The following is a 26,819-nucleotide window of genomic DNA, read 5'->3' on the forward strand; positions in this document are numbered from 1 at the left end:
TTTTCTGAAATACATTTGAGGTTTTCTGAAATACATTTGGCCTTTTCTGAAATACATTTGTGTTTTTCTGAAATACTGTTGGAAAAGGTGTAGAGCAACCAGTTGTACTGCTGCATCAAAAAGAAAATTATAAAAAAAACACCTTTTCTTTAGCAGTAATTTTTGAATAATTTATAAATATTTCTATCTTAAAGTCTTACAAAAAGCCTTTCAATTTAGTAAAGTCAAGATGACTATTTACGGAAAGGGCGTCTGATCTATAAATAAGTATAATTGCAGGAATCCAGGCCAGAATTAATCAACAAAGCTGTTAGCAGCTTCTACCTGAGGATGCACACATAGAACAAAAACTACTGGCTAGACAAAAGAATAGAATCCGTTAAGACGTACCAACGACCATTTAGCATGGCTATAAATAGTGACGGACAAGCAGAAACTATTCAGAAGGAAAAAAGACACTTAAGACGGCCGAACGCCAAAACCGGTGTCTATAAACAAAATTTTACAAGGGATGACGGAAAATCGCTCCGCATACTTCATACTCTTACCCGGTCTTTTTAAAACAATACCACTAGGAATTAATAAAACTGAACGACAAAAAAGAAAGAGAAAAGCAAAAATGGATAAAAAGTTTCTAAAAGAAAAAAATATAATTTTATCTTTCTTTTAAAACAATAAAATCTTAAAAACAAATAAAAATAAAATTAAAAAAAAAATCATTCTTTTTGAAAAATAAAATCGGAAAATTAAAGAAATTAAATAAAAAAACAAATAAGTTTCTAAAAATTGCGTAAATGAAATTGAAAAAAAAATTATTTTTAATACAAAATATAAAAACAAAAAGGAAATTAAATTAAGGAAAAAAACTCGCCTCATCTCGCTTAACCTCACTTTATCGCACTTCAATCCAACTCACCTCATCTAATCGCACAGCACCTCACCTACATCAGGAATAATTAATAAATGGGAATGGCTAGACTCGCCCTAATATATTTCATGCACAAGTAAATTTACATTTTTAACCATCAGAATTCTTAGGTGAAATTGGAAGAAATATATTCCCAAATAATTCGTTTCATTTTTAATAGTCAAATATATTGGTAGAAGAATTTTTTAGACCTACTAATGTGTCAAACTGACAGGCTCGTAGGAAGCAACCATTTTACTTTCACATAACTACTACTAAGTAGCGGCTTTATTGATTTTGTTATACTTTCAATTTCATTCTCAGAAGAAACTCTGTACGAACAAGACCATGCTAGATACGAGCATAACTACGCAACAAATTTCAACGAGCAGCACTTATTTATGTACAACCTACGTAGCATTTACAACCCATTCACGCTAGCACGTTACGCAGTGCGCAGTACTTCAGAAAGCACTTAATGTACTTCCGACCTTTCCACATAGTAAGTACTTATATTTTCCCTGTAGATGCACTACCAACAAAGCACCGCCATAATAAATGACTCGCGAACAATACCGCATATATGTATGGATGTAGGTGTGTATGTGTGTGTATGCCTGTGTAAAAATTGTGAGGTGATAAAAGTTTAACAAGCTTTATTTGTCAGCCAACCACAAATCAGCAATTTACAAAGGAGTCTAATAAATTTGTGAGCACCTCTTCAAAAGCGCAAAACTTCCAACGCAGTAAAAGGTGAAAAAATGAGATTGTACGCAAAGATAATAGGGGTTTTTTCTACAAAAAGGGAAACTGCATTTTTAGTAAACTAATAAACTATGTAGTTAGCAGTCAAAAGCATACGGTAAAAGAATGACTCATAATAATTGCAAACTTTGATCAATGGAATTAATGCATGCAAATGAATTATTTAAATTTTCAGAAATTTTTACTGATTTCATATATACATACATATGAGTACCACAAAGAGCTACTACATCTTCCAATTGAATTCAGTTATACATTTGTATTGTTATCTTTGTAAAAAACGTGGTTTTCTAAAACATCTTTCCGATATTATTTGCAACATAATTAAAATTCCTTAAAAAGTAAATTGCCGTCTCAGACAGTTTTGGTTTGCCGCTATTTTCGCTCATAGTTATGTATATGGCGTCCTCCATACCAAAACGAACGGGGTTCACACTTCATGTGTTTGATTTATTTCAAATCTTGAAGTTTTTTTTTACACATTTTTTGATAGAAAAATAGTTTTTGAAAATAAGCCATCTCAAAAAAAAAAATAAAAAAAAAATGACAATGGTAGCTCTGAGTATTGCGCAATATTTATATATAGTATTATGGGAAGCACTCTACTAATTTGAGTCATGAATTTTTTTTTTACACCGAAGTTGAGTAAAATGAGTACATTACAAATTTACAAATATTTTAAACTTTTTTTAGAATTTTTTGAGTATGCAGTTTTGTAGCCCATTAAATTTAAGTTTAATAAAGTGCAAGTTTTAAGCTACCGTAAAATTGCGTTGATTTTTAATATTTTGTATGCTGACGGTTTTTTGCACTTTTTTTTATGGAACCAAATATTTCAAAGAAAATTTAAAATAAAAATACTCCGGTTTTGCAATCGCTTAAAATTTGCACTTTAATAAAATCTAATGGGCCACAAAACTGCATACTCAAAAAAAATTCTAAAAAAAAAAAGTAAACAAATTTGTATATTTATACTGTACTCATTTTATTCAACTTTGGTGTAAAAAAAAATTCATAACTCAAATTAGTGGAGTGCACTCCATAATACTATACTTAAATATTGCGCAATACTTAGAGCTACCACTGTGATTTTTTTTAAATTTTTTTTTTGAGATGGCATATTTTCAAAAACTATTTTTCTTATCAAAAAATGTGTATGTGAAAGAAATTTTCAAAAACATTTTTTTTTTAATATTTCTTTTCATAGATAATTTTAATGTGTGTATGTGTGATTTTTTTCAAATTTTTTCCTGGCCCCGTTTTCGAGATATTTGGAAAACTATTAAATCGATTTGTTTTTGGTTTTTGTGCTGTAAAGTTTTTAAAAATGTGTTAATCAAGCTCAAATTTCATATTTATTTATTACTTATGTTTATGCATCAACCCTAAAAATTTTAAACAAATCAAGCTCAGTAATTGTGAACCCCGTCCGTTTTGATATGGAGCGCCCCATATACAAACAAAGAGATAAACGGACAACATTCAAGAAAAAGTGTGGCCTTGAAAGAGAAAAGTAGCATTTTAGCCTTCTAAAATTGTTAATAAAATCAAAATTGTTTATTCTACTTCACACTTTTTTAACTTTATGTACACCACAAAATAAAAAAGAAAGTTTTAAAAACTTCCTTTCTCTTAAATGCAGTTTCACTTCCTCTATTTTGTTCTAGAATTTATCTCTCCCATTTAGAAGTGTGACTTAAACCCGGCGTTGGAATGCTGCACAATGTCAACTACTTTGGCAAGTTTTCACGCCAGCTAATAAGCTCAACTTTCACAAAGTCTCAAATGGACAAACACTTGAAGAGTGCAACTCAAATTGCAGACATTAGCACTCGGCTGACAAAAGGAGTGTAAGAACAAAAACAAGGTTAACATAATTTTAATTCTTGGGAGCAAAAAAACAAAAAACAAAAGATGAAAAAGAAACGAAAAAAGCGAGCGAGATGAAGTGGCTCTTTAGCGAAACTCTTAGAAATATACACATAAAAATATGAGTACACTTTAAATAAAGTGAGGATGATAAAAGGATTTGCACAAAATGTGGACATGTTTAATGAATGCAGCATAGGATTAAGCGTAAAAAGAATAGAGATTAAAAAGGGGAAATCCTGCATGGTGTAATTCAAGCTAATACTAAGTATAAGGAAGGATAATATTACGTTTCACTTTTCGCTCATATTTTCAGCACTTGTGTGCCGATGTTGGGGAGTTGCGTGTAGTCGATTTCATATATACATACACCAGATTAAACTTAAGAATGCTTGTCGCATGAGTGGGTTAAGTATACTTCGTTTTATGTAGCATTTACCAAGAAAAATTCAGTGAAGTTGGTATGCTGTATGGACAGCTTGAGTAAAGTAAAAAATTACTTAATTTTCAATGTAAAATATATTTAGAGGCTGCTAGGAAAAGTTGTTTAAAACAGCACTTGCTTAACAAAATTAAAAAAGGAGTGTCAAAAAAATGTTAAAAAACACCTCATAGCCTTAGCAAGAAATTTATAATTTTCCTCATCTGTTCCCATAAATTTTCCTTTGATTTTTTATTTATTAAATAAATGTTTATTCTGCATAATATGTGTACAAATAGAAAGGTCCTATCTCACATCGTCAAGGCAAAAAATTCCGTAGCTAACTAAAAGTTTGTATTGCATAAAATGATGTGGGGACTTATACTTCGATAAAATGCATCATAATCAATCAAAACTTGAATTTTGTATAATTTTTCACTTAGCTATTTGGTTCCGCGAAAACAAAGACTTTGCATGACGAATGATGGAATGATGGAATTTCAAGTATTTTCGTTTTTTTATTGCTCGGCTGGGCTCTCAGCTTACATCCAAAATATTCACTGCCAAGCCAATGCATATATTTTTTAGAAGGATTTATGGATAAAAAGTGAGAAATATTCAGTTACAATTTGAATGAAGCTTTAACTTTAAAATATGAGTACATGGCGTATACGTAACATATAATTTGGAAAGATAAATCATTACTGGATCGCTTTTCCCGTAGCTCTGGACAATTAATACTCAAATTCAAGCTAGTTTAGAGGCCGTTAGTGCATTTTTTTGCCATTTATGATACTCATTGTAGGAATATTGAAAGAAAATATTGCAAATATTATTAGTACATTTCAACACACTATTTTATAATAAAATGAATCATTAAAACCTTTGTAGCTTTTCACGCAGAAAAACATATAAACACAAAACTCCAAACTAATCCAATAATGTCAAATCCCGGTCATAAGTTTAAGCTTTTGCCACCGACAGGACACAAAAATATGTATATACATACTTCATACAAACATCCTGCAGTCAAGGCTATGGCCTTAGGTCACAACAAGAAACTGAATTTAGACAAAGCCTACACATTCAATAAGCAATAAATCAGATAATACGCCATACAGTTAGTCTCATAAATGCCGAGTAATGAATTTTCATTAATAAATTGTGAATTATTCATGGCGCTAAAGCCTCCAATGCTGGCAAGGAATTAGCCATGAGGTTACACAAGGCCAAATGCGAATATATAGTAGACAAGGCTTTGGTTGGATTGACTTAAATTTTTAATTAACTTTTAAGCGAAACTATAGATAGATATGCAAACTACCTATGCACGTAGATACATGCGTTTGCACGCACTCTCATATAGACATGCATTTGCACGTAGGTACATTTATATGCATATACATTAGAGAGTACCAGAAAAAAAGCTCGTCATACAACTTTGGATCGACTTCTTTCAACTTATAGAGTTATGGATATACACATATTTATTTGCTGAAGTTTGTCGATTCATCGAATCGAAATTTTTGGAATATTCAAAATATATCGAGTTATCGAAATTTCAAGGTTATTAAGTTTATCGAGTTAGCACTGCCTTTCTAATTTTAACGTGTTACCAGAGTGTAAAGAGTTCAAAAAATGTGGAGCTATCAAAATTAATCGAAATATAAAAATTTATAGAGGTATGCAAAGTGTATAGAGTTATCGATTTATATCGAGATATATACATTTTTGATTTACAGAAATTTATCGAGTCCTCGAAATATATGGATTTAAGTGTTTTTTAAATTCATCGCGTTATCGATATGTATTAAATTATCGAAATTTATCGACCAACTGGAAAGTGTTGGGTCGATTCCAAGTCCTGCCAAAGTCCTCCAAAGACTTTGGAAGAAATACAAAATTTTAGTTATCGAAAATTATCAAAATTATTTGAGCTATCGATTATTTTTTAGTTATCGGATTTTAATATTTTTCAAATTCAGCGAATTATCGATATTTATAAAATTATGGAAATTTGGCGACAAACTGAAAAGTACTGGGTCACTTCCAAGTCCTGCCAAAGTCGTTCAAAGACCTTCAAATGTAAAAAATAATTGTAGTCACGTTCTAGTACCAACGCAAGAGATTCTCCGGTAAGTAATTTTGTACCTCATAAGTTAAACGACGTGCTAAGCTAGGAAACCTCTCCAAGGCTCTTAAAAAGTAGAGAAAGTGACGACAGTAACTAATTAATTAAAACTTTTCTAAGGTAGTACCTACATATATCGATTATTCAGTCGAACTACTTAAAAAACAAATATATATATATTTTTGAATTTAGTTATATTGAAAAATGTAAAAGGCGACCCTTAGGTTCTGCCAAAATAATTTTTTTTTTTTTCCAAATTGCCTCGAAAAAATATTTTAAAATCAGGCGTGTGCGGCGAACTTTTTGTTTGCTGGTTAGGTGGTACGGTCTAATGCGCCTCCATGCATGCTACATACTGCATTGTTGTACGGAGATGAATTTTTAATGAAATATAATAGCTTATGTTCGCCTGAATTTTATGCGCCTTTATTAGGCAGATTTTTTGTTTATTCAAACTTTGATTAAAGCAAAAATTGTGGAATAAATGCATTTAAAATGTTTTGCATACTATCTAACAGCTGCTCACCGAATCGGAAAAGTACAGCGAAAAAACATTGTACAGATTCGCATTTTGATTTCATTGTAATAATTATTTAAATTTATTTTTTTTGCTTTTGTGCACACAAACACACAAGCATAGTTTGCAAATTTCCGTATCAAATAGCTTTCTGGTAAACAAAAGCAAATACTAACTCACACACGCACACACATAAGTAGCACCACTAACTTTATAATTTCCAAAAAATCCTACATTTTACAAGTGCCAACTTTTAAGCCAGCTAATTGCAGTTTTTGGCGTAAAATGTAAATCTCTTTCAAATGAAACCAAAAAATATTACGAAAAAGTGTAAATATTCAAAAGAAGCAAACACCACATGCAAACGCATTTGTGCAAGCAGTTTTCGCTGTTTACTTTTCGTTTTCCTCTCCCTTTTTCTCCATACAAGTAAATGCTCGTAGATACAAGGTATTTCACAATCCCCGCTGGCACTCTTTGCATGGCTATTTTTCGGCTATGGCAGCGTTTAGCGGCTGGCTAATTTCATATCCTCAAGATACAGAAGCTGCGGTGATGATGTTGAATTTTTGGCAAATACTCATACGCAGACCATCATCGTGGCATGGCAAGCAGGACAGTACAGGAAGCAGTGAGCGACCACAAAACATACAATCCAACGATGTTTATAGCGGCTAACGAACTCAAAGCGAGCACAACTCTGAACTATTTCCCAGCAAATCATTTGCCAAAACGACTACATACTATGTACATATGTATATACAAGCATATACATATATGTACAAATATACAGCAGATTCACATACTTATTCAAAAAAATACAAATACAAAGTAGAACGCAAAAAGGAATTGCAAAAAAAAGATGGGAAAAAACTAGATTCGCAAAGTTAGCATGTAGTGTGAGTGTGTGTGTGTGTAGGTGTATTTGGCCTAAAATGATCCCATAAGGAAGTGAACTAGTTAAAAGTTTATTGTAATGCTGGAAATGAAAGCATGTTTGGCATAAAACGATGATTTAGAAAGTGAAGGAAGCAGGGAATATGAAATTTAATTTGTTTTTTTTTCTCTCTCATATTTTTCACACTCACTTCATTTGGGATGCATTAGAACTAACTTTAAACTAGTCCTTTTAAAACCAGCTTTTTTAAGTCTATTTGGTAACTAGTTATTTGAGACTATGAGGCCCAGCACTGTGTTTACACACTGCCACTCTCCAAAATAGATGGAAATGAAACCAATTGCATTTCAAGTATGTATCCATTTTGTGTATATATTTAAAATTGTAGAAAAAAAATTAATTTTGGTGAGCATTTTTTTTATCTACATACAACTTCAAATCAATATAAAAAAATGGTAACCGACTTTTACAAATCCTTTTGGTACTTTTTAATCATTCGACCAGTTTAATCGAATGCAATTGGTCCGACTCCCATCACCTCCAGCTTTTTGAAATCTGTTGCACTGTGCTACAAGCAGCGCTTCGGAGTGGAGCGGAGCAAAGAGCAAGGAGCGAAGGATTTTAGCTGGAGCGGAGCTAGAACAAAAAGCTGCAAAAATGCATTAGCTTCTTAGCTCCTTAAAGAAAAATCTTCAGTTAATAAATTTAATTCGTTTTTTTATTTTTACCGCTGAAAAGTGCCACGTTAAATAAATTTCCATAATATTTATTTTACTTGACAATTTTGTTCATTGCACAATCACTAGCAGTCAAGGATAATTGCCACGTGAATTTGAACTGGAGGAGAAAATTATTTAATAGAACTAATAAATAATTGAAAATTAAATTAAAAAGGAAAAAACAAAATGAGTATAAAGCAAATATAAATATCCTTCTTTTAATTAAATAAACTAAAAAAAAAGTTGACTAAAAATTAAAATTATTTAATAAAACAATATATATGTACATTTCAAAACTCAATGAAATTAACCAAATAAATTTTTCATCTGTCTTTCATTTGTCTTAAAAGTCTTTTTTACTATCTTTGCCAGAATTGCCCTGTCACACTCTTCTGCTCTCCAATGCATCAAGCGGCCCTACGAAGCCAGAACTTCGACGGTTTGTAGTTCCTCGCCCTCCGGAACCGCCGTCAAGCATTCGCAACTTCATTGCCAATACAATTTAGCATCGCGTCTGCAATTGTTTCTGCCCAAAAGACTTTGTCACTTACGGCGCAAGTGAGCTTTTTTTTCTTTGTTTGCCTTCATATGGAAAATGTTTCCCGTCTTGTTCGAATCGTAAGAAAATGAGTATGTGAGTAATCTACGTCTCCATCTTTCAATAGCAACAAGGCATGTTCACATTATCGTAATTAACGGCGCATTCGTAATTCATAAACAAATCGCGCTGAAATAAGATAATTTTACTATGTAAAATTTGTCAATAGACGCGAAATTAGCGACAATTCAACCAATTTCAAAAATTTGCTATTAAAGTTTTTGAATTTTTTAATCAGATTTTTTAGAAAAATGTTGGGCATGTAATGTAATTTCAGTATAAAAATGTGCAAAAAAAATTGGGTTTTCTGCTTTGCTATCGCTGTAGACCTCCTCAATGGTGCTTTGATATAACGCCACATTGCCTTCAGGACTATACGGAAAGGGTGCGGTGGTTGAATAACGCGATCCGGTGAATAATAATATCCGAAAAGCGCATTCGAAGGGATTTGCGATCGCGTCATCAAGGAGAGACTTAAAGGTCACATTCTTTGTCTATTCAATATCATAACTCAAAAGGCTCTTCAACGTTTTATACTCGATCTGCCATTCCCATTGCAGGATCTTCCTTTTTGGAAACGCTTCCATTCATACATATGTATGTATGTACATGAGGCAGTACATATTTCAACCCCCAAAAAATTGCGAGATTTCCAATTTTTAATCATAATTTTTTTGACCCTACATGAGATAATTCTGGGATCTCCTTATAAGCCATGAGGATTTTTACGTAATTTTCGGATTTAGTTTTTGCGGAAATTTTAGAAATATTTTCGGTAAAAATCGCAATTTTTGGTATTTTTTTGTGCTTTAACTTCATTTCTTCAGAACAACTTCAGATTTTTTGCCAGTTTATTGAGACTTTTGGGAATATATACTTAAACCAAATTTCCAGGTTTTCTGTGCGATTTTTCGGGCCTTCAAGTGCCTTCTCAGGTTTAGGCAAGACTTCTAGTTTGTTTCGAAATTATTTGATATTTTCCAAAGACTTCTCAGTATTCTCCGGTAGTTTTAAAAACTGGTTTCTTCTAGGCTGTTAAAAAAGGTATACGATTTCTGCGAATTGCGTACCAATACTCTTCAGAGAGTGATAATAGTCAAATTCGTCGGAAATAGCTATATTATATGAATCAATTAAAAACAAATTATATACATAGATATAACGGTAACCAGTAGCACACTTGGTGTGCTTACTGTTCGCTAAATTGGAATTATGTATACAGTTTAATTTACTGCAGGGTTCATACACTTTTTTTTTTAGCTATGTGTGCTTACGCGTGTTTGGCTGCCTTCCCGGCTATTTGCTTGCTGTTTGTCCTTCTCTCTTTCGCTATGCAATTTGGTCTATTTTTCGGTTTGTACTTTGGCATGTCCGTTGGCCTCGTCGTGAGTAGCTTGACATACATACATATATCTGTATAGGATAATGTTAGTAGTTTAATAAGCTGCTAACAAAAATTTGGAAAATTTAAGTAATTTCCATTACGCGCGTTGTGCTCTATTTAAAGTTGCTATACATAAAGCATTAGGTTATTTTCGTATTAGCATGCATTAATGTTGTTTTACTGCGTTATTCAGGATTCCGATTAATTGTAGGGTTGTCAAAAGGGAAAGAGATGGATTTTGTAGCTTTTAAGCCGTTCATGATGAAGCCGTAGAAATTTGCTCTGTCAATGAAGAAATTTAAGTTACATACAGGAGATTATTTGACACAGGAATAAGCTGAAATTAAATCAGGGTCGATTTTTACTAATTCCATTTACTGTTATAATTTTCAAAAATTTAAAAGGAATCTAAATAAGATAACACTAGCAGACCCGGCGAACTACGTCCCACCCAAAATTATTATTATTTTTTTGTATTGAAACATTTTCGCCAAAGATTGTCACCGAAAATTCACGGTCACGATTTGTATGCTAATATTATGGTTTGGTGGTCGGGAGGCATCCTTCCAAGGCAGTCTTAAATAACCTAACGAAAGTGTAGGTAATATCCGCGAAGAAATTCTTGGAATTTACCCCAATGATCTAGCGTTTCACATCACTGTTAATCATACAGCGAAAGAAGAAAGAATGAAGAATTTTTTCCTCTTCACTCCCTGGCGGCAACAATGATCCGGTTCGATAGTGAATCTCGCCTTGAAACTGTATAGTATAGTTCGTGGCAATGGCTAGGTATCGTTTATCCACAGAAGTCCAATATACAAAGACTTATTTCAGACGAAATACCTTACCAAGGAGCGGAATAGTTTTGGTGGTTGATTTAACGATGATCGTTTGAGATTGACCCCTGGACAACTCAATCCTGTTCTCTCCAAATGAAGCTTTAACGCAGAGTAATTTTGGTAAATCATATCCATTGAGTCAGTCGGAAAACACGGCAGTTCGACAAACTCAGTGGTGCAGTAGAGCCACGTAATCGGACATTCACGACACTTTCTATCACTGGACGTTTGTTTGTAATAATTCGATTCCAGCGCCACCTAGCGGCTCCTTTTTTGAGTAGTATTGCCCCTACCATTACCGATACGCGTCGGAAATATGAGCCAAATCGCATCATAAATGCGAATTTTTCGAATTCGACTCCTGAGCCAATTGCCGGGTATATTTTTTCACGGCAATATTTTCTTCGAATATAAGCCCAATAGGATCATGCATGAAATGTTTAGTAATAACTCGACTCCAGCTCCACCTGGCGGGTCTAATTATGAAGGGAAACTTTCCAGGGACCCCCTCAAACACACACAACGCCCCATTTTCAAATAGCCCAACATCTCTCCATGAGTAAGCCATTGCTTTCATATATCTCCATACCATGTTCGAGATTTTTTAGCCTATAACCATCCTTGGAAATTCTGCAATAGGTGTGCGAAATTCCAAAAAAATCGGTACAGCCTATCTCGTGCTTTGCGAACAGAAAAAACGGCTTTCAAAATATATGTTAAGATAGATAACTCGACTCCACCGCTCCCTAGCTGAAAAATTTTTCGCAGAGATGTTTTCCTTCCTTCTTATCAATACATATAGAAAATATGACCAAAATCGGACTACAAATACGATTTTTAGTAACAAGTCGATCCCAGCGCCCCCTATCGGGCGCAACATTTTTCCTTGTGCAGAGACAAACGCAATATGTTTTACGCAACTTAGTTTTATATATAAAGAGGTATAGATATACATTTTTATAAGGTTGGCTACCGTCTTCAAAATTATTACTTTTGGTTAAGAGTGCATTTAAATTAATTAATTAAAGTATTTAACCTTCATTCCCTGAATGCGTTGTAATATTTTCGTCAGTATATATTTAAGTCCCAAAAATTTTAAGCGAGTGGCAACCCTTTCAAAAAGTTAATGTTTTTACCTCAAGCAGTGAAGCTTTCCTTCAAAATGGTGTTTCAATCATTCCATTTGATGAAGTATTATGGAAGATATGGCGCTTTATTGACCGGATACAGTGCTTTCAGCTTTTTAAAACCTCATTTTTTTATAAATAACTAAATTTTAACAACGTAACTATTTGTCGCATGTACGCGAGATGCTCCCCTTCAGAATGAGATATTCTTAGAATTCGATAAAATATTAAAGCAGATATCGTTGGGTAACAGAAAAACATCTTTTAGAAAAAAGTATATAGAAATTCATAGAAAATTCCACCATAATTCATAGAACTTAATTCTTGTGATTTAAGATAACAACAAACCCTTACTCAATGCAACTAAGCTTTTCATAGACAAAAAATATTTGCTGATTGTAAAATCAAAAGCAGCAAAACTTAATAAATTGCATCATTCAAAACATAAGACGCTCATAATTCCATCTGCATCAAAGTGCAGCGCTATTCAAGTTTTCCATATACCTTTCTTCTTTGATTTTATTAAATCTCTTGTAATTTGCATATTTTTAAAAAATTTTGTTGCATAATTTCAATTCAGGGATTTCCATAATACAAACAACTTTTTTTCAGTTGACTGGATTTAACTTGAATCCCAAACGATACTTTTGCAACTTTTTTCTTTCTTTCTTTTCAATTACAAACCGCATTGCATTACAAACACTTTCATGCATACATACATATATGTGTATGCACTTATGTATGTAAGTGTATGACCATTGTACTATAGCTTTACGTGCACAATACACCAATATTCTACAATACAACTGACGAACAAGCAATTCCGAATGTGGTGCTGCGCGCAGCAGCTGTTACAATGCAACGTGTGTATTTTTTTTTTTTTACTAAGTGCAAGGCGAAGTAGTTAGGTATATGTATATGTATGTATTCAATCCATTTGCCTTCATGCACTCGTATATGAATGACGAATGAACGTGCATGTGTACGACTAAGCAAGCCAGCAATCATAGAAAATCAGTTTAGAGTTGAATTTAGACCCAACCGGAAATGGTGTGGGTTGTTAGGGGCAGGGAACGGATTTTATGGAAATTGCCTTTTTTCTGCTTAAGTGATAGAGTATTTATATTCGACTAAGAATGTCCACGATTTACCTTTCCCTGATTCCGTATATATACATTTGATGTTGCCTCCTTTTTTAAGATATTTGCCTTTTTTTGCCTTTTCTACCTTTAATTGTAAAGGGCAAGGAAAAAGTCCTTATTCCTGAAAATATGAAAATTTTAAACGTTCCATATTTAAATTGGGCGCCACTTATATCAACTCACGTCGAGCGCACGTTTACTACATTTAAGGCTCGCGAAAATCGAATTAAAATGCTGCCAGAAAACTTCAAAATGCATCTTGTGATTCAATGTTACTACAGAGATTAAAGTTTTGTGGGTTAAAAACTCGAAAAGAGAAAATTGTCAAAGACTCAAAGTCCAAATTTTTCATATCATGAAACTAGTTCATAGTTTTTCTCTTTTTATACAGTGGACAAAAACTACGATTATCTCAACAAGTGAAGTATCTGGGAAACTAAATATTGAAGAGAAAATAAAGAAAGAGAGCATTGCCTATTACTCCCTTAAGCGGCCATCTGAGAAGACAATGGGTGTTAGTCCAAAACTGGTACTCTGAATTTACATAGCGGTTGTGTTTAAGCTATGGTTCCCGGGCATGGTGGACAGCTTTAAAGAGGCATGAAAACTTGCCCTACAAGCGGCCTCAATGTTATTACAAATCTTTTTCCTACAGACCTTCACATAAAGCACACCACATCACTATCGGCTATAAGATTCAGAGAACTGGATGTATGGAAACAATGAACGATCGGCAATAGCAGTATAATTTCTTGATTGCCATCTAAGATGAGACTAGCAACAGGCCTTGCGTCGAGTGTCGACTGGGACGGGGGACCTTAATACCTCTGTCTGGATACATCATCTGTACATCGATGGCTCCAAAATGGAATGCGGAGTTGGAGCAGACGTTTACTCTGAACCCCTGAGATAAAGAAGTTCAATTCATCTTGCCGATTTTGCAAGTGTTTTCTAGCTAGAAGTTTTCGCTATAGCTGAAGAGTCTTAGAACGTATTTGTTTACGTCACGGCATGCGGGTAGCCATTTTCTCAGATAGCCAAGAGGCCATTAAGGCATTGGACACTTTTAAACTCCGTAAGTAGTGAGCTTCATCTAGATTAAGTTTGGGTCCCTGGGCATCGCGGAATTCCTGGAAATAAAGCTGCAGACGGGTTAGCTAGAGAGGGTTGCACATTGGTCTCAATCGAGAATCTGATCTCGCCCCCAATCGGAACCTGTTTTTTTTGGAGATATCATACTCCAAAATCTTCAGAGATTGGATCAAAGGTGCCGGCAGGCTACCGTATATCTAAACTCATGGGGCCCGTATTCAACCCTAAAAGAACGCACAATTAAGAAAGCCAAAATCTGGCATTGCGTAGCCTAGTAGCGATTCTTTCTGAGCACTGGCCGGTTGGAACCCACGCGAGAAGGCTGCTCATCGCTTACAACTACTTCCGTAGAAGCTGCAGAGACGCAAACGTGCAGAAAACTGTAGAGCACCTTCCTCGCAAATGTCCAGCTCTAATAAGGAGAAAGATCATCCAAAGGGCATATGAGTTCACATCGTTACGAGAACTGTCTGATACAAGCCTCCGTAACATACTAAACTTCATCGACAACGCCGCCACCATTCTAACCTTACCTAACCTAGCAGTCCATTCTCGAACTCATCATATACCGCTTTGCTTAGCATTGAAAAGCTAAAGTAATTTGTCTCCGCAGGATTTCACCGAATCAGCACAACCTATGCACTTATTTTGGAATCAAAGGTACCGAATAAAGGATTTATGTATAAAAGATTATGGTACTAAGTAGGTTCAGCTCTTGCGGGACTATATCAATAGTATGACTTCACCTTTGGCCAACTTTGTTATCCCTAATACCGTCAATACCTGTCCCAAGTAAAAGTAATTTTCATGGTAAGCCAAAGAGATTAGATCGAATGGGAGATTCTGATATGAAATAGGACACATAGGCTTTCTTTTTTGACCAATTCAAATACATATACCAAAAAATATTCCACTGGGGTCTCAGTTTTGCATTCAATCATCTAAACGTGCGTATGAATTTGTATGTTGCACTGCATCATTTAGCCGTGACACAGATCGAGACATACATATATGTATACTAACCAATTTCCATTTACAGGAAACATTTCAATGTGCACGAGTGTATGTAGTTACCTATACGTATACGTAGATAGGTGTGTAGGTAGGTACTCATTCGAACGCAGATGTGCAAGAGTGCTCTCGAATACAAACACACTTGTAAAAATAAATACATACACACACTCGTACCATTTACATACATATGTACGTACTCGTACATATCCATCTGCACGCGCACACTCGATTGATGACTTACAAATGTACAAAGTTTGAATTACAACTGCTTGCCAGTTGCTGAACTGTGGATAGAGGCCTTGTGGGGCCGGTGCCATAGCCTGGCACTGCTGACTGTCATTGAGGCATTGCCACATCAACAAGAGCATTACTCACATCCAGCTCCTAATGGGAGGGGCGGTCGGAGAAGAGGTGAGCAAAATGGAGCAGCAGCCAACCACATTAGTAGCCACTTCTGGCCGCCGATAAGTGCGCGCCGAGTCAACCGCGCCGCAACACATCTCCAACTAGCATTACCTCTCATCCTCCGCCTAACTGCATACATACTCGTACACTCCTCTCTTCCAAGTGCTAAGTGTATTTTGGCGCTGCTGGGTAGCACATAAGCATGGGTCAACCCATGTCAAATCGACCAATGGTTGGAATCGACCCATTTTGATTTGGATGAATTTTGATCAGAACTTGTCTTTAATCAAATAACAAAGTTTTGCCAAAGGAAAAAATTAGAAATTTTTTCGGAAGCTGTGCAAATTTCTAAGTTTCACAATTTCCGGAATTTCGCAAGTTTATTTTTGAATATCTCAAAAACAATTATACATATGTAGTATAAAACTGGTGCGGTTTCATTTTAAAAGTTATGCTTAGGGTTATAAAGAAAAAATAATAAAAAGATACGAAAAATAAAAACATTACAGAATTTTGAACTTAAAAATTCCTAAGAGCCACAGTTATTTCTAGGCAAAAAACATAACCAACTTCATTGCTCTTTAAAAATTTAGGAGTACAGTTAATTTCTTCAAGACACAATAATCGGAACTAAACCAAATTAGTATGCCACCTTTCCGATAAAAAAGAATAATCGAAAACGGTTCCAAGATCATCCCATAATATACATGAAAGAAAATATTCCGAGGAATTGATTGAAAACTTTCCTCCTTAAAATAATGTTTGACTCAATTTCTTTGATATGTGCAATATTTCTAAAAGATCCTGAAATTTTCAAGATGTTTTCTATAAAATATGAAATTTTTAAAATTTGAAAGAAAACCCTTTTTTCAAAACTCTAAGTAAAGTTATGTTAAACAACTTTAATTTATTTTTAATTTAGAGTTTGAAAAAAAAAAATCTTTTTTACCAACAATATCTATAAGTTTTTTCCTTTACGATTTTTTAATTTCAAAATTCTGTTAGTTTTTATTTTTGGACTTTCTTTAAATTCATTTTTTTATATAGCCCTTTAAAACGAGGCCAGATACATTTTTGTAACTATAGTAGATTTTGAGATATTCCAAAAATTTACTTACGAAATCCGGAAGATTGTGAAATTTTGAATTTTCGAAAATTTTTATTTTTTTCATGATCGTTTAAGATCAGTTAGAGGTATTGTAAAAAAAATTAACCATCAATTTCTATAAGTTTTTGCTTTTAAGATTTTTTAAATTTCAAAATTCTGTAATTAATTCTTAGTCAATTTTTTATATAGCTCTTTAAAACGAGGTCAGAAACATTTTTGGATCTATATCAGTTTTTGAGATATTCAAAAAATTTAATTGAAAAATCCGGAATATTGTGAAATTTTGAACTTTCGAATATTTTTTTCAATTTTTTTTTGCAGAACTTCGTTATATCATAAAAGAAAAGAAATTACCAAAACTCATGCAAATCAAAAATGTTCGATGCCAACCACCAGTCGATTTGGCATGGATTGACTCGCATATTTTCAGATACGTATGTATGTGTGGAGTACTTTTAGCGCATTTGGAACACATTTGCCAGCCAGCATCAGCCAACTGGGCCATTTTCACTATTTCACTTACCTCTGATCGTGATGATGATGTTTGTTTGCCGATGAGAATGTATCGAAAATGTAGTTCAGCATTGGCGCATCGGTCTTCTGTGGTTTGGGCAGTACGTATTTGCTTTCCACCTTCTTTGCAACAGAGCTACGCTGTCGTCCTGTGGCACCGGAACCGACAGCGGCCGTGGCGGCAGTAGTCAACGTGGCGGAAGATTTTGACTTTGAATTGTGCTGCTGCTGGTGCACCGCCGCATGTTGGTGCTGCTCGGTGGCCAAAGTGGTTTTTGTTTTCGCTGTCGTTTTCAAAGCGATGCGCTGTGAGCCAAGATGTTGCATGTTATTGTTGTTGCTGTTGCTGCTGTAGTGGTTTTCGTTGGTCGTTTGATTGCGCACACCAGCACCAGCACCTGCTTCGGCGACGGCGATGGCGACGGCACTTCGATCATATGCCGATTTGTGATTTGAAGTGCTTACGGCCATTGCACTATCGGCGAATGAGTCAGATAAATCGGCTGATGTTAGAGAGGCTGACTGTGCCGCTGCCGTTAAGCTTACTGCGGCGGATGATGACAATGATGACGCTGATGATGGCTCTAACTCTGTTTTTGAAGATGTCAAGGACATATCCGCCACCATTTCCTGCCTCATTGCGGACATTTCCATATTATGGTCGTTCAAGCTTAATAACGATAAGGACATCAAATTGTCCTGTGTTTGATTATTATTACTGCTATCGCTATTGTAATCGTTGATATTTATGCTACTATTGTTGTTGTTATGGTATTTGTTGCTATTGCTGTTACTACTAGCGTACGCATTCATCCTCGGCGTCGCACTCTCCTCACTCATCAAACTCGCACTGACAGCGTCATCCGTCGTCCGACGCGTCAGCGAAGCAATATGTTTCGACATGACGTAATCCATATTATCGATTTCATGCGAATCTGAAATGCAAATAGCAGATAGTCGCAATGAAAAAAAATGTAGAAAGCGTGAGTGAATGCAAAAAGAAAGAATACACAGTAGAATAATGTGGATGAATCAGGAGCAATTACAAAGTTGATTGGGCAGAAACAATAAACAAATATGTACATACATATGTATGTAGCTTAGGGTAGTCCTTAATTGTAGGAAGCCAATTTTTACATCAGATTTCCAACGCCTCCACCCCTACGTCGATGCTATTGTAGTCGAAGGTATCACATATGGCGTGTCGCACAAGGGGCAAAGTTCAGATTATCCGTCGTCTTAACCGTCTCCAATTGGGACAAAAATTTATATGCGATATTCTCGACTTAAGTAGTACCGACTTTGGGCATTAAGTGGAAATAAAATATTTTTAATTTTTTAAGTCCCCTCAGGCATCTGGCCTTTGTGACACGCCTTAACCGACTTCAATCGGGACTAAAATTTATTTGTGATTTCTGTGACATTGTTATTGCCGATCAAGGGGGTGAGACTGAAAAAAATCGCTCATTTGATTTTTTAAGGACCACCCTAATGCAGCTAAATACATAGCACATAGATATATTCGCAAAGCCAGACAATGACGCACAAAATTTCCATACATTTATGAGAACATATGTATGTATGTTTATACACACAATTCGACGTGACTCTTTAATAAAGAATTTAATGTTTAGCAAGTTAAAAAAGGAATTTAAGGGTTTCATTTAAAAAATATAAGCAATTTCTTTAAGCTTAAAATTTAATTTAACTCAAAGGATACTTTGAAATTTTAGAACAAAGCAAGAAAATACCGCATCGAGGTGATAATAGATTTTTTGAGAAAAGTACACTATATACATTAGGGTGCCCATCGACAATGCCTTCTTGGAAATTTCAAGACCCTACCCCCTAATTTTATTAATTTTTATGAGAAATATTATTGAAAAATTATAGATTTTTTAAAGGCTATTTAAAGGTCGATTTTGTAGATTGATGAGTTTTTGAATGACTATTTTTGATTCGATTTCAAAGATCGAGTATGATCTGAGAACAGGATATATAGGCCTTTACAATGGCATTAAATAATCTATTGTCAGACTTGACTTGTTGGGACTTTTTATCGGGTGAAATAAAAAAAAAAAAATATTTCTCTTCAATTTTTTAAATTTTGACCATCGATAATTTCCACAATTTCGAAATATGCAGTACTATCTAAAATTAAATCTATTTTTTATTATTTTAGCTCATTTATTGCAATCGCATAAAAATTGTCGAAGGTTGACGACTTTTCTTAAATACGGCCTTGAATTTATATTGTTTATGTACCGGACCTTCAGATTTTTTAAGCAATGTGGCTAAGGAATTCATCAATATTAATTCAAAATTGATATATACAATCGCTCTTTATCAAAAAATTAGTTTTTCCAAAAATTTTAGGAAAATGGGAGTTGCACCGCCCACTTATATCATATACATATGTTTGTCTCAAAAACTACTTGACCGATCATACATGACTTTTTTTCAAAAATGCGTTAATTAAACATTCATTTATTGCTGTCTTCGTTTGTTTCCCAAATTTAGATATTACAGCGGGGGTTGATCTGTATCGTTTTGCAGGAAGCCGGAGGATACTTTTATGGATTTGGTACTCTGTGAAATTCTATTCAAATGGTGGCTTTTCCTGGTTCGAGAGCACACTAATGGCATCCAACTAGTTGCGAATGAAGGGTTTTGGTATTTTTTATTAGCAAAAAATATTTTATTTCATTTTTTAATCTAACGCACGCGTTATCCCGTCGTTTTTTTAATAAAAGCAAACCAACTGTGAAGATAAATGTCGTTCCACACTGATCCGCAGCTTTGGGTCGACAAAGCAAATATTATTATAATACTATTGTAAGCTCGATAATTTTTAGTGCCTAAAAGTTTTTTTCTTTGTCCTCAATGCATAATGCTGACAAGCCGTAAAGCCTTATGGGCTCTTTGGCTGGAATATTGTACACTGCAAAGCTGCCGTGTGAAAATTAAAAAAAAAAAACATTATTAAAATTCTTTTAAAGCTGCATTACTTAACAATGCCTCAAAAAGGTCTCGGGAAATTTTGTATTCCCGTTTTTTAGGAAACAAAAGTGAGCAAAAAGAAATTTTATAAATTTACAGTAGCAAAAATATAGATAGGAACGCGACATTTTAACAAGTTTTTTTTTTTTTTGTAAAAATATAGATCATTACCTAACATTGAGTTTGAAATTATTTTACAAAAGTTAAGAAAATTCGACAAAGTTTCATAAAATTTAGTGTTAGCAAGTTTGAATGGCCTAGGTCTTGCTATTGCTTTTTGGCAATTCTTTTTGTTGGGAGTGTTGCTAATTTTCTCCACATAAAAAAATTGTCGAGCATACTTTTTATAAAAGATAACGCGTAACAACGTCGCAAAAAGTCTCCAACAATCAACGGTATTTTGTAGCGACTTCAAAACTGAGTCGCCCTCAAAACTGTATTCTCAAAATCCTTAAAAGAAATCAAAAAATAAAAATAAATAATTAAATAAAAAAAAGTCCAACAATCAACGGTATTTTGTAGCCACTTCAAACTTGCACTTTATTATACTAAAATTGAATCGGCTACAAAACTTTATACTCAAAATCTTTCTAAAAAATCTAAACTTCTTAATTTTTGTATAAAATATGAAATTCGAACTGACATGATTTACTAAAATTTACTAGGCCACAGAACTGCATACAAAAATTCGTTCTAAAATTTACTTAAAAAGTTTCAAAATTTTATGCAAAATAAAAAAAAATTGCAAAAATGTTAAAAAATGTTGCGTCCCTATTTATATCTTCGCCACCGTATGTTTGCAATGGAATATTTCTGAATATTTATGTATGTACGTTAGGGCGGAGTAATTAGTTCGGAGGAAAATTTTCGAAGAAAGTCTACAGTAAATTTAAATTCAACGATTAATTCTAAACAAAAATTGCGAACAACTATACAACAAAAATACTGGTTGACCCTCCCAATTAAAAAAAAAGCTGTATATTGTAACTTTTTGTAGAAATTTATTTTTCATTGTACCAAGAAATTACATACATAATTTTTTTATTTTCTCGGTTTTGTGATGTAGTTTTCTAAATATGAAGAAAATACAAAACTATTCAAATAAAAAACTCATTTCGTTCAGAAAAAAATAAAATACACTGATTTTTCTTTTAAAAATTGGGAGGGTCAAACGTAATTTTTGGTATATACTTTGTTCGTCATTTTTGCTTAGAATCTAACAAAGAATTTCAAAATTAAATTACTCCGCCCTAATGTACATATAGCACACTAATTTCAGCGCCTAAGTGTATGCCATCAAAGTTTTAACGAGTTGCGACGAAAGATACTTTACTTGCATAAATAAACATATACATCGACTTGCACGTAAGTGGAAACCCTATACTTTTTATGGGTAGACATCACGAAAGCGACAAATGAATGATTGTAATTGATTGCCATATTGAATATCACCCTTTTTTTCAGTCCCAATTTTATTAAAATTAATCGCTGCAGGCCCAACAGAGTGTACCCTTGCTGGACCTTGGCAATGATATATTGAATTTAAATTGATGGTTATTCATACGCCACCAACAGCACAGACGAAACAATACTAATTACAGGCTATTCATCGTTGCATTAACATAAGTTATGTGTGTAGATGTGTATGTATGTATGTAGTTGGATGAAATAAGTTGAATTTGCAAAAAAAAAAAACAAACAAAAAAAATTAAAGTGGAAACGTCATGAAAAATGTTAATAAAATGGCTTTCTGACGTTGAAAAATTAAATTTCAAATTAAAATTTTATAAAAAATGTTTTACGCTGTTTTAATTACATTGCAAAAAGTAGCTACTATTTATTTTTGCACATGTATAATTCACTGCCATCCAAATAGTAAGCACGGCAAGTTATTCTGCTGCTGCTAATTAAGTAATTCCTTTTCCCGTTTTAATTCATGTATATGTAAATATAATTAAAATTATATTTGTAAATCCATTTGCTAAAGTCTGTAATCAGCCAGAAATTATGGCACATCAAAGATAGCAAACAAACATTAAAAACTTAACACACATTTGTATATAATTGCAAATTGGTAAATATGTAAATGGCAACACTCGCAATCCATGGGTGGATACTCAATGGCGCGAAACTGAAATTTACTGTTTAAAATATGTAGTTCAGAACATTCATTTTCTTTCATATAAAGTGTGTTCGATTATAAGGGCCTAGTGAAGCTGCATGACTTTGAAACTCTAAAATTTAATTTAACTTAAACAGCTGGCAACCCTGCTTAAAAATCTTAATTAATATTTCAAATGTTTCACTTAAACCGTCCACCCATTTCTGAGTTAACAGAGAACTGGCGTGGTGTCGAGTTTACATTTCATCAAATTTCAAAACATTTCTATAAAAAGTTCAACTTCAAAAAATTTTACATTATTGCACATCTACGAGCATAATTCTCTGATAACACATCTCGCCTTTGAAATAAGAAATAATGGTGCAGATCTGATAGCGTTCACAGGAAATAATTTCATATATTCTACATAGGTGGCAACCCTAATAAAAAATATATTTTTTTTTAATAATTGATTTTAAACAATTTAAAGCTAATTTTTTAAAAAGGGCCCCCTTTTTAAGAAACAGAAAACGAAACATCATTTATTGAAAATCGAACGAACGGCTGATGACCTGAACAAGAATTCCCTTTGAGTATGATGTAGGGTGTCCAAGACCACCCGTCAATCCCCTCTAAAATGGAGGAAAATTTAAATTATCAAGTCAGGGATGCTCTCTCTACCTTTTGATCGTATTACCGACTTCAGGTTTCGACTGGAAGTGAGCTAAACCAACCGGAAGTGCTTGACTAATAAATTGAAAACACTAGAACAGTTACGTACATGTGAGCTCAAACCGCTTCCCGACGAAATGCTTGAAAGTAGTTGTGGTGGAAAATACGGTAAGAGGTTTAGTTCGGGTTAAGGTCCCACGCTGACGGCAGGGTATATTTGCTTTCGCTGCTTACTCCTCGTAAAAAATAAATGAATAATACCTCCTTTTATATATAGGATCATTTTGTATTTAATATCAATCCAATTAAATGGCTAGATTGGGTCTCAAAAAGTTCCGAACGACTAGAGGTAAGTATGTACATAGCTATGTTGTGGTGGTAGCTCTGTTTTCTCGTTTTCTCAAAGCGTTCTCACATCTCTGCCAACCATTTCCATTCCAAGTTGGCCAAATTAATTTTTCTGTGTTACATGCTGCATAAATTTTTTACTACGTGCCAAAATTTTAGCACAGAGACCATGTTTTTCTTTCTTGAATAACTGAAAAGTAAAATCCTTTTAACGGAAATCGTTATTTTTGTTGGGGAGACTCATAACTTTGACAAATGCTTCCCTTTTTGATTTATTTACTCTAAAAATTTTTAGAGCTGAAAACCGAAAATAATACCTTTCATGGCACAAAGTGTGCACATATGCTTCATACATATGTATGTATGTATGTATGTATGTATGTATGCATGTATGTATGTATGTAAGCATGAATACTTTGTATATGAAAGGATAAGTTATCTAATTGTTTTACTATAGTCGTTCAAAAGTTATAAGCAAGCCCAGTAGGAATGGAGTTAATTCGGAATAATATTTCTAGTTTATCGCACAAATGCCTTATTTTTTCAAATTTCGGTAGCTGCCCAGCCAGTGTTGGTAATGCACTAGAAATGTTTAAGTAAATCTGAATAAGGAAAGAAGGAAAAGAAGAGTAAGAATAAAGAGCCATATTTTCGCCACAAGTTCAAATTTAACCTCGACTAAAGGTAAACCAAATTTCAAGTTGCATCGAAAAATGTCTGCAACTACCTAACATAGTACAATTAAGCAACAGGCACAGCTGTAACCACCCACTGCTTCCACATGTAAACGCTCATGTCACCAATTGTTCTCACCCACTAGTTGCAACTTTATTTTGTGAAAGGAGGGAAACAGCTTTTTACACATATACATACATACATATGAAAACATACAAAGGTACAAAGTCGAAGGGTGAAAAATGTCAAACATTAAAATATAAGTATTTTTGCATAACAATGGCAACAAATTCTCTTTTATTTGCTATATTTTTTCAACCGTAAGAGTAAATACTTTATTTAAAACGACCAACCATAAATGCATATATGTAAATGTTTGTGAATAAAATGAAACCTTCTTGGTTTAGCTTTATGTTCATGCATACAAATATATGCATATAACAGGTTGTTTATTTACTTGTACTTGTGTATAGAAAGCAGTGCATGCCAAAATTTAATGCAAGCAAAATTGTTGCATACGTACATACATATGTGCATGTGTATTGGTACAAAATTCATTTTAAGGCAAAATTGCATCTAAAATATCAAAGAATTTTAATACTCTTGCATGGACTTAAAATGTCCATAAATATGGACATGAACATATGTACTAGAGATGCTAGATCGAAATAAAAATAATCGATTTTTGAATCGATTCGAATCGCAATAAAAATAATCGATGCTGGAAGAAATCGGCAAAAATTAAATCGATCTCCCAAAATTGATTCATATATTTGGTCAAATAACGTTTTTTATTTAGTTTTTATAAAGAAACAAAACACGGCAATCTGACCCAACTATTATTGTAATTTTTAAAGCATACATCGTTACCTAAGGGGGGAAAGGTGACAAGTCCATTTTTTTGAAATTGTTATGGAGTGGCAAAAAATAGATGTAGTTTCGCATTATCGGTCATTCTGCATAAAAAACTGAATTTAAAAAAAGTCATAAATTTTCCATAACGGATCCAATATCCAAATTTATTTAAATACTTAAAACAAAACAAAAAAGAAAATGACAAGAAAATGTATGCCAATGTATCTTTTGGTAAAAGCGTTTCTTTTTCACTTATGAGCAGAATTTCGAAAAAAAAACATTTGCAATCCGGAGTTGCGATAGGTCGTTCATAATTTTTTTGTTTGCAAAGTTGTAATTTTACCAAACATGTCACATTGCGATGTTTCAAGAATCGCACTAATGAATATTTTTATGAACGTAATGCCCAACGTTGTCATTAAAATTTTTGTCATTAAATGCCTAGTGGAAATGCTTAATTTTTTTGGATTTTTTTTTTACTATTTTAAAAAGTGTATAAAACAATCGAGCTTACGTATATACATACATACATATGTAGATTTTTTCACAATATGGACACTTTTTGTTTTTTTTTTTGTTTTCGCCAACTCTATATTTACACTTTTTAGGAAATATTTGCTGCAAATCTGCATACGTATTCAAATTTTCTCCAAAACGAGTAATTAATTAATTTAATTCTTATGAAAATTTCCAAAAAGTATGGAATTCCGACTTTTGGAGTTTTTGTTGTAGTATTAGCCATAATTTTATATAGCATTATTTCCAAGAGGCTTCGAGGAGCCCTTTAGTCGGGAGGGAAAGAAAGGCTGGCCATTGAATTCTTTGGTCTTTGCTCTCTTAAGTTAGAAAGGTGAGAGGTGTTGTCAAAATTCGGTTGGAGACAACGTTCGAATGAAAAAACACACTGATGATGGCACAACGCCGAAACCAATTTGTCTCCAAACCAAATTTGACAAGGGATGACGGAAGATTGTTCCCCATTATTTCTTTTCTTTAAAATTTTATAGATTTTCTGAAGTATACCGTAGATCAATATGCATCAATTAAAAAAAAATAGAATATCGATTCTCACATTTTTTGAATTCATTCACGGATCGAATCGGAAATAAAAAATCGGCAAAAAATCGAATCCGAAGGGCCCGATTAATCGATCTTCGGTTTAATCGATTTAAAAACGGCATCTATAGTACGTACGTATGTACTTTCGTGCATGAGCAATGCATGTATCTACGCATGGATGTTAAATGTAGTGGTAAAATGTCATTTTAGCAAATAAGTAAGCAAGATGTTTTGAAGTTTTAAAATTTATAAAATGCTTTGCTTACGTATTGACGTAACCAGGATGGTTTATTTAACACAAGTAAGTTATTTTTGAATTTTATTATTTGATTATTTGTTCGAGAGCCAAAAAAAACCAAGCAACCAGATTTAAAATTTAATAGATCTAGTGAGTTTTTAGCTACGTACTAAGTATTTGGTAGGGTTGAACCCAACTTGAGCCTTCGGGAAGACAAGAAGTAGTTAGATACCTATCTCTGTCCATCTGTATTTAGATATACATAAGTAAACTTTAATCACAATCAATTGTGATTTTTCTTATACCCCCGTTTATAGATTGGTACATGAATATGCCATTCAGCTTCTCTCAGTTCAGATAGTAGCAGAGACCGTATCATTTCTCCAAGATCAAAAAAACCTTAGTAAGCCAAAGATTCTTCA

The 26,819-nt window shown here is 33.6% G+C and overlaps 1 protein-coding gene across 1 annotated transcript in view; it reads right to left on the reverse strand.

The window, feature by feature from the left end:
- The window catches only part of LOC118746862 (GATA zinc finger domain-containing protein 7-like), a 308,819-nt gene that overhangs the window by 27,415 nt on the left and 254,585 nt on the right, over positions 1-26,819 (reverse strand). Inside the window, exon 2 of the mRNA XM_036480823.1 lies at positions 17,460-18,384. Within this exon, the coding sequence (XP_036336716.1) occupies positions 17,460-18,384 (925 nt within the window). The remainder of the gene's footprint in view (positions 1-17,459; positions 18,385-26,819) is intronic.

Source organism: Rhagoletis pomonella, unplaced genomic scaffold, assembly GCF_013731165.1.
Source record: "Rhagoletis pomonella isolate Grant_MI unplaced genomic scaffold, Rhpom_1.0 Rhpom_scaffold_00011, whole genome shotgun sequence".
NCBI lineage: Eukaryota > Metazoa > Arthropoda > Insecta > Diptera > Tephritidae > Rhagoletis > Rhagoletis pomonella.